Genomic DNA, 10602 nt, shown 5'->3' with positions numbered 1-10602 from the left:
AGGTCCTCCCGCGCGCGCGGGGGACGCTGGGAGTTGTAGTCCCCGCCTCAGCCTCGGCGGCGCCATGGGGGCGAAGCGGCGCGGAGCGGCGGCGGCGGGGGGCGGCGGCGAGGAGAAGCGGGGGCGGCGGGCGGCCAGTGCCCAGCTCTGCGCTGCCCTCGGCGATGCGGCGCTGAGGGAGCGGGCGGCGGCGGCTTGGGCCCGCGGGGAGCCGCTGCGGGACGGTAGGAGCCCGGTTGTGCCCCCCCCACCCCTTTAACCCCCGGTGTCCCCCCCCCCCCGGTCCCCTCAGCGCCGTTTGTGCCCCCTCAGAGGCGGTGTCGGTGGAGCCGGCGCCGTTCCGGCACGGGGTGCTGCCCCGCTTCCTGCGCAGCCCGGCCTTCGCGGCGGAGCTGAGCGATGAGCTGCTGGGCCTCGGCTTCACAACGCGCCGCAACGACCTCGTCTCCGTGCGGCAGGTGCGGGGACGGGGGGGGCGGGGTTTGGGGTCAGGGGATGGGGAACGGGGGGGGTTTGGGGGCAGGGAGTGGGGATCGGGAAGGTCTGGGGTTAGGGAGTGGGGAATGGGGGTGTTTGGGGTAAAGGGATGGGGAGCGGGCGGTTCTGGGGGATGGGGATGGGGACCCGGGGTGTTTGGGGTCAGGGGATGGGGAACGGGGAGGTCTGGGGTTAGGGAATAGGGAACGGGGGGGTTCTGAGGGATGGGGATGGGGAATGGGGGGTTCTGGCATCAGGGAGTGGGGACCGGGGTGTGTCTGGGGTCAGGGGATGGGGGACGGGGGGCATCTGCGGTCAAGGAACAAGGAACGGGGGGGTTCTGGCAGATGGGGATGGGAACCGGGGGTGTTTGGGGTCAGGGGATGGGGAATGGGGGACGTCTGGGGTCAAGGGATGGGGAACAGGAAGGTTCTGGGGGATGGGGATGGGAAGCGGGGGGTCTGGGGTCAGGGAGTGGGGAATGGGGGGTGCTTGGGGTCAGGGGATGGGAAACGGGGGTTGATCTGTGGTCAGGGGATGGGGACCAGGGGGTGTCTGGGGTCAGGGGATGGGGAACGGAGGGGTTCTGTGGTCAGGGAGTGGAGAATGGGGGGTTCTGGGGTCAGGGGATGGGGATTGGAGGGTGTTTGGGGTCAGGGAGTGGGGAATGGGGGGGTTCTAGGGTCAGGAAGTGGGGACCAGGGCGTGCCTGGGGTGAAGGGATGGGGACCAGGGGGTGCCTGGGGTCAGGGGATGGGGAACAGGGTGTCTGGGGTTAGAGAGTGAGGAATGGGGGGTGTCTGGGGTCAGGGAACGAGTAGCGGGGGCATCTGGGGTGAAGGGATGGGGGTATCTGGGGTTAGGGGGGCCCAGGAAGTGGGAGCCAGGGAGCAGGGAGTGGTGGGGGAGAGTCTGGGGTGAAGGGGTCTGGGGAGCAGGGGTCGTGGGTTGGAGGGGATATGGGGGGGGACTGGGGAGCAGGGGAAACGGACCGGGGGATCTGGGGATGGGGGCTCCGGGAGCGAGGCCTGGGGCAGCTGGGGAGCAGGGACTGGGGTTTTGGGGGCCAGGGGGTGTCTGGGAGCAGGGCTGCCCTAACCGCTTCCCTCCTGCCCATCCTTGGGGTGCCACAGTCTGAGGAACTGGGGGCCCGGCCGGAGCCGCACGTCGCCGCGCTGAGGTAAAGGCCCGGGGATCCTCGGGTAGGAGCTGGGGCTGGCCCCGAGCCTGCCCTACACCTCATGCTTCGCTCCGCAGGCGAGCGCTGAGCGGAGAAGTCCGAGCGTGGCTGTCTGCTGTCACCCAGATCGAGCTGGAGCCCACCATCGACATCTCCTGCGCTAAATACGAGTGTACCGGTCAGTCTGCCAGCAGCCCTGCCCCTGATGCTGCTGTGGGGGTGCAGGGAGCTGTGTTTCTGCAGAAGACCCTCCAAACCCCCCTGCTAGCCCCTTCTAATGCCAGGAAGGTCCAAGAAACTGGCAAAAGTCACGATCAGGGAGAAGAAACACGTGTGAGGTCCAGATTACGGAAAAGCTATCGCTGCAGTCACCTCACCTGGCCTTTTCGTCATGAAAAATGACCTCAGGCTGGGGATATTTGTACTGCTCTTAACTCAAAGGTTTTCTGCACAACCAACTGTTGGCCTTTTCTTAGAGATCCACCCCCCTCCAGCAACAAACCTCCTCAAAGAGCAGTGATGCATTAAAGAATCAGACCTTGAATCACCGATTAATGTAGGAATCTCTGTCCACAGTACCCAGCAATAGCTGCAGAGGGTGGGTGACAAGAATTGTAACCGTGTGCGTCGTCAGAGTGGGCTAATCCATCACTTACAGCAAAACCCCACAGCGTTACTCTTGCTGTGCTGGTGATGCTGACAGGTGACACTACAGTTCTTGGGCAGGGCACACTTATTCTTGTATCTGTGTGGGGACAAAGCTGAGAAGGAGCCACTGAAATTAATTGTATGTATAATAGGTTCTAGTGCAGCAAAATGTGTGTAATTGCAGATGTCTTACTGTGCCACGATGATGAGCTGGAGGGTCGGAGGATTGCTTTCATCCTGTACCTCGTCCCACCCTGGGAGAAGAGCGACGGGGGGACGCTGGACCTGTTTAGCACAGATGGTAAGGGCTTGGAGCTCAGCCTCGGGGGGCTGGAAAAGATGAAGCTTATGTGGCCCTTGCAGCAGCTCTGCCCTCAAGCAGTACAAGGAAGATAAATAATTTATTCTTAATTCAGAAAAGCTGACATATGGATAAAATTTGCACCTTGGAGAGGGGCTGTAGTAGTCTTTGCAGACAAAGCCAGGGGGTGACAGCAGAGGAAAAAGGCCAATAAAGAGGGGAATCCTTTTTTTTCCCTGCTTTTTTGAAGGAGCCAAGAGTGGAGGCAGGATAGAAGTGAAGCCGGTAACTGTGCTTGGAACTTTAATGTGACGAAGATAACTTTCCTTTCCAGCAATAAAAGCTCACTGATTGCTCATCAGGCTCTTGCTCTGAGCTCCATACCTTACACCCAGGTGTCTCACCTGTCACAATATCATGTAGGCAGAGAGAAACGTCAGTTCCTTGCAAGCACCAGTTCTTATCTTAATCAGAGTATGCTTTCTTCCTCCTCAGAACACTTTCAGCCGCAGAAAATCATGAAGTCATTAATGCCTTCGTGGAACACGCTGGTTTTCTTTGAAGTGTCTCCAGTCTCTTTCCACCAGGCAAGGAGCTGCCTTTTATTCATTTTGATTTTTCTCACTGTTGTGGTTATTCATTCCGTGTGTAATAACAGTCCTGGTGGGTTGGGGAGAAGGAAAAGGGAGAAATGTACGCAGTCAGGACAGATACTTATGCAAAGTGCTGTGTTTTAAAGGCTAGTGACTTTGAGGAGAAAGGAACTGACAAAGCCAGCTTTAAACCATCCATGTAGCTTCATCATCTTGGGGAAGAAATTCCAAAGTCTTCATGTGCTATTTAGAAATTCATGACAGTTGGTGGCTAGCAACCAGTCGTAAGGGGATGGCTCTCTCTTCACACTGCTATTACAGTTCAGCACTCTCGAATCTGCAGCTGTTCAGTTTAGCCCAATTTATGTCTGTGCACAATTCAATTAAATCAATGTTTAACGGTGGCTATCGCTGTGAAAAACAAGGGTTTCCACAGACCAGTTTAAATGCCAGGATAAAAGACTAGCTCTTAGTCTGAAAGGTTTAATCCAGAGCCAAAGGCATCAGGCAAGTGCCCTTCGTGATGGCTTGTTTTACAGCACTTTTTAAAAAGTAAAAGACAAAAGTGAGACCAGTATAGCCTGCTGTGGCCCACATGCTCATCTGTATTCTGAGTATCCAGATTAACCTGTGGCAGCTGAGTTTTGCAGCCTGTGCTGGCTGGTTCTTCAACAGGACAAGTGGTAGAAAACTGACGTTACCTTTAATAATAAAGTGACTCAACCTTTGCTCAAGCTATCAGAGAGGGGGAGTGGGTTCTGCTGGGTGCTTAAAGTGAAAGCTCAGGAACGGATTTTGGAAATCTACAATGGATTTGAACATCAGAGTTTCCTTTCGCCCTCTCTGTGTGAACAGGGAATAACCCAGTTTGCTCTAGCCCTTGTCTGACTCCTGTCTGCATCTAGTAAGCTCTCTGGAGTCAAGTCTGTGTCTTATGACAACCTGTCTATGTAGCCTGTTACGTGGTCTGAACAGTAACGTTCTGCTCAACATTGTTACAGGTGTCAGAGATCCTGTCGGAGGAGAAGTGCCGCCTGTCAGTGAGCGGCTGGTTTCACGGCCCACCAATAGACAGACCTGCACCCTACATTGAAGCTCCCTTGCCCAGGAGCCCACACATCCCTTACGATGTGAGTAGCAAGCCTAGATGTGCTTAACGGCATTTCCATTTCTTTCATTTCAGCTGGAGTACCTGCTTGGGACACACCAGTGCTTGGGGATGCTTTAATCTTTAACTTATCCCATTCTTTTTGTTTCTGTCCATACATTTGTGTTTCCCTCTTGTATATCTCTTTTTACTCTGTCCATTGTGCATGCCAACAACAGCACAGAGAATGCAGCTAATACTCCTTGTGCAATTAAAAAAAAGAAATAAATGGAGTCTTGGGGGTGGAATCTAGCTCTGTGACCAGTTGGGCAAAGAGGAACTGGGGAATCATTCTTACTTTTGCAAATACTGTTTAAATCCATTTCCCTTCCAGCATGAAATCTTGTACGAGTGGATCAATGTAGTTTATTTGGACATGGACTCCCAAGCTCAAATCCAGGAGGAATTTGAAGAGCGATCAGAAATTCTCCTGAAGGATTTTCTTAAGGTGAGCCCTGTGGTTCCATCTGATGTGGCCTGCCAGAATGGGTCTCGGGGCTAGTAGTGACCACACATCACGCAGGCCGGGAAAGGCCTTGCTTGTACAGCAACTAAAACACCTAATTTCACACCCTGAAGGGGGCTGGACAAGGTGACCTCAACAAGTCCCTTCCAACCTCAACCATTCTGTGATTCTGTGGTTGGATCACCTGCTCGCTGCCTGTACACTGCTGTGTAGGGACACATCAAAACCCACAAACTTTGCTTTACCATTCTTTTTTCCTACTAGAAGCAAAGCAGAAGGATGGAAACACGTCATCCTTCCTGTGGTGACCGGAGTGTCCTTACCTGTCCCTCAAGCTCTCGCAGCTAAGGAGCACTCAGGGAACTCGACCTGTATGTAAAACAAATACCCACAATGGTTTTGTCTTTCTTGAAAGGCTTTGCTTCTCAGGGCTGACTTACCCCTGCTTTACTGAGCATCCATATCTCAGTGAAATTACGTTTTCACCCAGAAGAAAATCAAGTAATGCCTTATATATTAGTCACTGGCATTGAAAATTCACTATGCCTGCCCAGCCTGTGCCCTTCAGCTCAGCAGTCCTTAGGAGCCACAGACAAGTTAAAGTGCCTTATGTATGAGTGTAGGATGGCTGCTTGTAATACACCAAGAGAGACCTGGAGGGTAAACATTCAAGTTTCTGCACTATCTTTCTCTTGTAGAAAGAGAAATTTCAACTACTGTGTGAAGCTTTGGAGAACAAAGACATCCAGTGGAATACCCGGGGGCCTCCCAACAAAAGGTAGGAAATAACAGCATCCTGCTTCTACTGACCATGCCAAGCAGGAGCTGCCGTGAGGCTGCACTGACCGACGTGGCCATCGGTTCCCCACTGCTGATACCTCTGCTATCTTTCAGACTCTACGAGGCAGCAGAGGAGGACAGCCTCCCTGACATCCTGAAGAACTTCCTGCAGTTCTTACGCTCAGAGGCTTTGTTTTTACTGCTTTCCAACTTCACTGGCCTAAAGCTGCACTTCTTGGCGCCTTCCGATGAGGATGAAGATGCTGGGGAAGGAAGAGCAGCAGACAGTGCTGGGCACAGCAGTCCCAAACCCAGGCAGGATGGGACTGAGCAACACGCTGATGGCAGTGCCCATCAGCCTGACCAGCCTGACGACATCCCCGAAGCACAAGACAGCGAGACACAGAACGGTAAGTGGAGCAGCAGCAGCATGAAAGGACTAGAGCAGAATCCTGACTTCAAGGGTTTTGGTAGCAGAATTCCCAGAGATTCTCATGGAAGTAGAATTTCACCTGCAGCAAACGCAGGGCACAAACATGGGATTTGGAGCATGTCAGATGGGGTATCCAAAAAAAAAACGACCATTGCAGAAGAATTTGGACTAAAATAATGCATTGGAGCAGCATTTTGAACAGACCTTGTCAGCCCCAAGTCTATAGGACAAGACTTCTGCAGGAGTTAAAGCATGGGTGAGGAGGGAAGGGTGTTGATTGCCCGATAATCCTTTGCCAATAGTTACATGGTTTCTACATCCACATGTTCCTGCTTCATATAAAATAGATTTTTATGAGAGACCAAACCAAATAGAAAGAAGTGAAGAGATTAGAAGTAAAGGTAATTTTGGATTTAGAAAACTTAATACCTAAAAATTAAGATTTAACCTTTCAGAAAATGTTGCCAGCCTAAACAGCCACTTAATTGCCAGCAATAAGATATCATATATAAACAATAATATTAATTTTGGAATCATGGACTGGTGCTGTTTATTTAAGGCAGTAGCTTTGAAGTTTAAGGGTAGAATATTTTAAAATGTTCATCTTTTATGGACATTGGAAGAAAAAGGGATCAAAAACCGAGTCCTACTGAAAATCCCACCCAAATACTTAAGTGGTACAAAAGCTTTGTTGTTGTTTTTTTTTCTGATTTCCACAGCTAGACATTTGCTTTTTCTATCTACAATGCTCCTGCTGTGTAATTTTGAACTTGTGTAGGAGGAGGGCATAGTTTGAGGCTGCATGGATTGAAAACTGAGCTGGGGCCATGAGAAAAGAAAGGCTTTCCCAAATTCTGATGTACCTGCCTGGGATTCACATGAAGAGTGAGTTCAGAGCACTATCTTCCCTGAAGCATCGGCTGGTTTCGCAGTGTACTTGCAGAGCAGACAGGTTGTTGCTGGCTTTTGAAGTTCAGAGCTGTACTGTAAATCTGGGGTGGTGCGGGGGGACAACTACAAAACACAAGGAAGAACTGGTTAAACCAAACCACGTCGCCTCTTGGACCTGTCAGAGAGCAAATCTCGTCATCCGCCACATTGTACAAAGGGCATAACTAAGAGTCACCTCTGAAAAAGAAGTTAACATGGGATGTTTTACTTTTTCTTCCCTTTATGTTTTGCCAGGGCCAGCAAAGAGGGCTTCACAGCAGTGTGAAGAGTGCAGGGGTTTGCTCCCCACATACCTAGAGCTTAGCAGGAGTTAACTACTGGTCAACTTCATTGTTTTCCCTGGCATTTGTTCCCTCCCATAGGCTCAAGTACCCCTGTGTGCGCAGGGGAGCTGCGACGCTGGACCAACGGGCACTACACTCTAGTCCATGATGCTCAAGCAACTGAATTTGCTCTCGACCTTCTCTTCTTCTGTGGCTGTGAAGGTAAGCAGACAAAAGAGAAAGGTAACTCATTCTCCTTGACAAGGTTTGCCTAAAGGGAAGACTTTGAATTCTGAGCATTGCTACAGCAGCAGAAATTTCCATGCTTTTCTTACCTGAAGGGGCTTTGTAGATTTTATCCTCAAAGTTTCTTTTGCATAAGCACTGGTTTCAGTGGTCCTTACGCAGAGATTTGGAAGTGTGGCCATGGGATCAGCTTTGACTCTGCTTCCCCATGACCTCTCCTCTTCCAGCCGGGAGGTGGCGCCTGGGGGGCTCGCTGGGGCAGAGGGAAAGGACGGGACCTTGGGGGCTTTCCTCTCACTGGGGGAGGTCCAGGTAGCCAGAATGCCTGCTGAAAGTGTTCCTTTTGGCTTTTTTTGCTCATCAAAACCATCAGTGTCTCCAATTCACAAAGCCTAGGGGTTTTTAAAGTTTCTTTAGGCATGTTGAGGCATTTTAGATTGATTGCTAGTTGGATAACGGTGAAAACAAAAATATAAACATAAGCATTTTTGACAAGATAAGCCCAGAATGCATGGCTGAAGCCACCTGGCACATGCTTGAATTGAAATCCTTTTGCATATCTGCTAAGGCAAAACTGTTCTGCACGTGGGGTGCAGAGAGCCAAACAACCTTAAATGGCCTGCCTGTGCTAAAAGGCAAATTTTGCATGGTTGCTTCAAGTCATTTCTGAATGTAAAGGGGAAAAAATAGCCTGTCAGGAGGTAAATCAGGGATAATCCTGGATCTAGTCACTCTGCTGAGTGGGGTAAGAAAACTGCATCTCCAAGAACGCTGCGTGGAGTCTGGACGGTGTTCAACTCTTTCAGAATCTTTCTGTTCTGTTTTCAGACTGGGATCCAGAATATGGTGGCTTTACTTCCTACATTGCTAAAGGTGAAGATGAAGAGGTAAGGAGCTCAGTTACTAGTTGCAAAGTAGATGAAAAATGTTTAGAGTTGAGGGGCACAATTACACTTTGTCGTAATGATAATATAATGTTGGGGGTGCTTGGTATCACATGGGAGTTTCATGTCTACTCTCGAGCTTCCTGCCTGAATTACAGCTCATGGGTGTAGCTCTGGGTTCAGCTTTGAGAGGCAAGCGTTCACTATAAACCTTAAGACTCTGGCAAAGCAATTTTTTGAAACTAATTTTTTCCCTTACTCTTGTGCCTTCTAGCTCTTGACAGTGAACCCAGAGGACAACTGCTTGGCCCTGGTATATAGAGACAAAGAAACTATGAAGTTTGTGAAATACATCAATCACCGCAGCTTGGCACGCCTGAAAAAGCATCCAAACAGAAAAGGATTTTGGGATTTTTCATTTGTCTATTATGAGTGATGGTTGAGTGACCCTTGTCACTGAAAATAGTGGCTTTGGGCAGGTTTCTGTCCAAGCTGGGGCCTGCCTAAGCCCAGACAAACTTTGATGTTAGGTTAGCATCAACAAACTTAGTTTGACTTAGCTAACTTGATCTCCTTGTATACGAACTGTACCCTTCAAAGAGGGTCCAGGTGACTTTTTTAATTAACTGTACACACGGAAATCCAGTCTCCTGACTTGGTTATAACACGTGCTCTTCACTGCTTTTAATGGTATGTGGAAGGGAGCATCCCCATGCAACTGATAACTACTGTATCACAGCTTTCCAGCTGTTCTCTCATGGAAATAGCATGGTGGGATGAGTCTCTCATCCGTCAGGATGAAAATTACAACCGTGCATGTCCCTAGGATGATGACTTTTATTAAAAAAAAAAAATTAAAAAAAAAGTGTCAGTTGAATGCTTCAACCTGTAGCTGAGTAAGTTCTGTTACAAAATACCCAAGACATTTTCTGGAGCTTAACTGTTCACCTTTTGTAGTGTCAGAAGTAATGGAACTGCCCTGGGAAATAAGAGGTTTTTCCAGCTGTACAGCTTTAGGGAATTGCAAAGGAAGAAAGCGAGGCTCTAAAGCCACTGGCATTGACAAGGCCTTGGCCCTGTAATAGGGAGCTGGACTTTATTATGCTAAATGTTGTGCAGGCAGACTCTGATGCAGCCCCTGCTCCAAAGAATTTACAAGTCAAGCAGTAAGTGAAAGGAGAGACCTGCTCCTATGTATTTCTCTACTTGTGAGCATGTACTGGGACAGCTTTGTGCTTCTGGTATGAAAGAGTTGTGGCTCCAGTCTCAGGAGAGGTTGGGCTGGGAACAGGAAGGTGTCAACTCACCTCTTTCGGCTCATTGTCCCCAGGGAGCAGGAGGATCACCTACAGCATAGCCTCTTGTCACTTTGACAGTTCTGTCTCAGGGTCTGCTAGGCTCCAGCGTGGCTTCTGTCATTGGAGAGAGGGTGCTCAGATCTTTCCAGGTAGCAGGTATGCAATTCTTGTGGTAGACAGTACCTGGTAGGCAGCTAACTGCTGTAAGAAACGTTGTGGTCTTGGTGCCATACCTTCCCTGGGTACGCACTTTCACTAATTGTAGCCTGCCTGCCATGTTAATTGCAAGCAGGGCTGTGCAGGACATGTCACCCCTGGGGTGCTGTCAGCCCACTAAGAGGTGCTGTTGCAGAATGCATGCTGAGCACTTAGGGAGGCCAGCCAGCTGGGCAGCAGAACACCACGCTGTAGTCTTGGCCCTGGCATGCACATGCTTGCCTAAAGCTTTTCTGCACTGGAGAGACGCAGGTGTACTCTCAGATCAGCCAGGTGTACTTGCAGATCAGCCAAGCCAATGTAGGCTACGGGCCTGCAGCAAGCTGGGAAGTGTGCACATTTGTTTCCTCCTGAATCTTCTGGGTCAGGAGAGGGACTTTGGTTTAGCCTGCTACATCTCCAGCTCCAGGTGTTTTCTCCCTGCAGACACCTGGGGTGGTGTAAGACCACAGCTAGCAGCAGAGGAACAGCAAGCTCAAAGTAAGGCAAGTTGTGTTGGCACAAATACTCCACACCCTCAGTGCAGAAGCAGCAAGGGCTTCGGGCGTGACTTTATTCTGAAATGGATTAGGAGAGAGTTGGACACGGTCTTGTTCACACTATGATTTGTTTTCCTAAACTGGCTTCTGTGTGCACTGCAGACACGTTCAGTTTTAGTGTCCCTCTGCTACTGTTTAAGCTGCTTACAAAGACAAGGGCATGAAGCTAGGAACAAATAC

General features: G+C 50.1%; 1 protein-coding gene and 1 long non-coding RNA gene across 3 annotated transcripts; one reads left to right on the top strand and one right to left on the bottom strand.

The window, feature by feature from the left end:
- Positions 1 to 64: 64 nt before the first annotated feature.
- On the top strand, positions 65 to 9234 carry OGFOD1 (2-oxoglutarate and iron dependent oxygenase domain containing 1). Its single transcript, XM_068693832.1, has 13 exons — positions 65 to 224; positions 313 to 458; positions 1611 to 1657; positions 1735 to 1835; positions 2490 to 2606; positions 3102 to 3193; positions 4201 to 4329; positions 4681 to 4794; positions 5511 to 5590; positions 5707 to 6002; positions 7339 to 7461; positions 8314 to 8372; positions 8644 to 9234. The coding sequence occupies exons 1-13, from the start codon at positions 65 to 67 to the stop codon at positions 8803 to 8805; spliced, it is 1626 nt and encodes a 541-aa protein (XP_068549933.1). The 3' UTR covers positions 8806 to 9234.
- On the bottom strand, positions 2688 to 9994 carry LOC137862136 (uncharacterized). Of its 2 annotated transcripts, none has more exons than XR_011100065.1 (5): positions 9677 to 9994; positions 7270 to 7877; positions 5623 to 7039; positions 5136 to 5181; positions 2688 to 3266 (listed from the first exon to the last, which is right to left on the bottom strand). It is a non-coding gene; the product is annotated as an uncharacterized lncRNA (long non-coding RNA). The 2 variants fall into 2 exon arrangements; XR_011100066.1 differs by having other exon boundaries at positions 7270 to 7810.
- Between the last annotated feature and the right edge of the window lie 608 nt (positions 9995 to 10602).

The sequence above is a fragment of the Anas acuta genome, chromosome 10, assembly GCF_963932015.1.
Source record: "Anas acuta chromosome 10, bAnaAcu1.1, whole genome shotgun sequence".
Classification (NCBI taxonomy): Eukaryota; Metazoa; Chordata; class Aves; order Anseriformes; family Anatidae; genus Anas; species Anas acuta.
The sequence above is the reverse complement of the archived record's forward strand: the minus strand, read 5'-3'. Positions and strand labels throughout refer to the sequence as shown.

Bases quoted from the DNA above. Each gene is read 5' to 3' on its own strand.
- OGFOD1 (XM_068693832.1), top strand. From the start codon at position 65: ATGGGGGCGAAGCGGCGCGGAGCGGCGGCGGCGGGGGGCGGCGGCGAG. The intron at 3,194-4,200 runs GCAAGGAGCTGC...ACATTGTTACAG, and splicing joins CTCCAGTCTCTTTCCACCAG to GTGTCAGAGATCCTGTCGGA. The intron at 8,373-8,643 runs GTAAGGAGCTCA...TGTGCCTTCTAG, and splicing joins CTAAAGGTGAAGATGAAGAG to CTCTTGACAGTGAACCCAGA.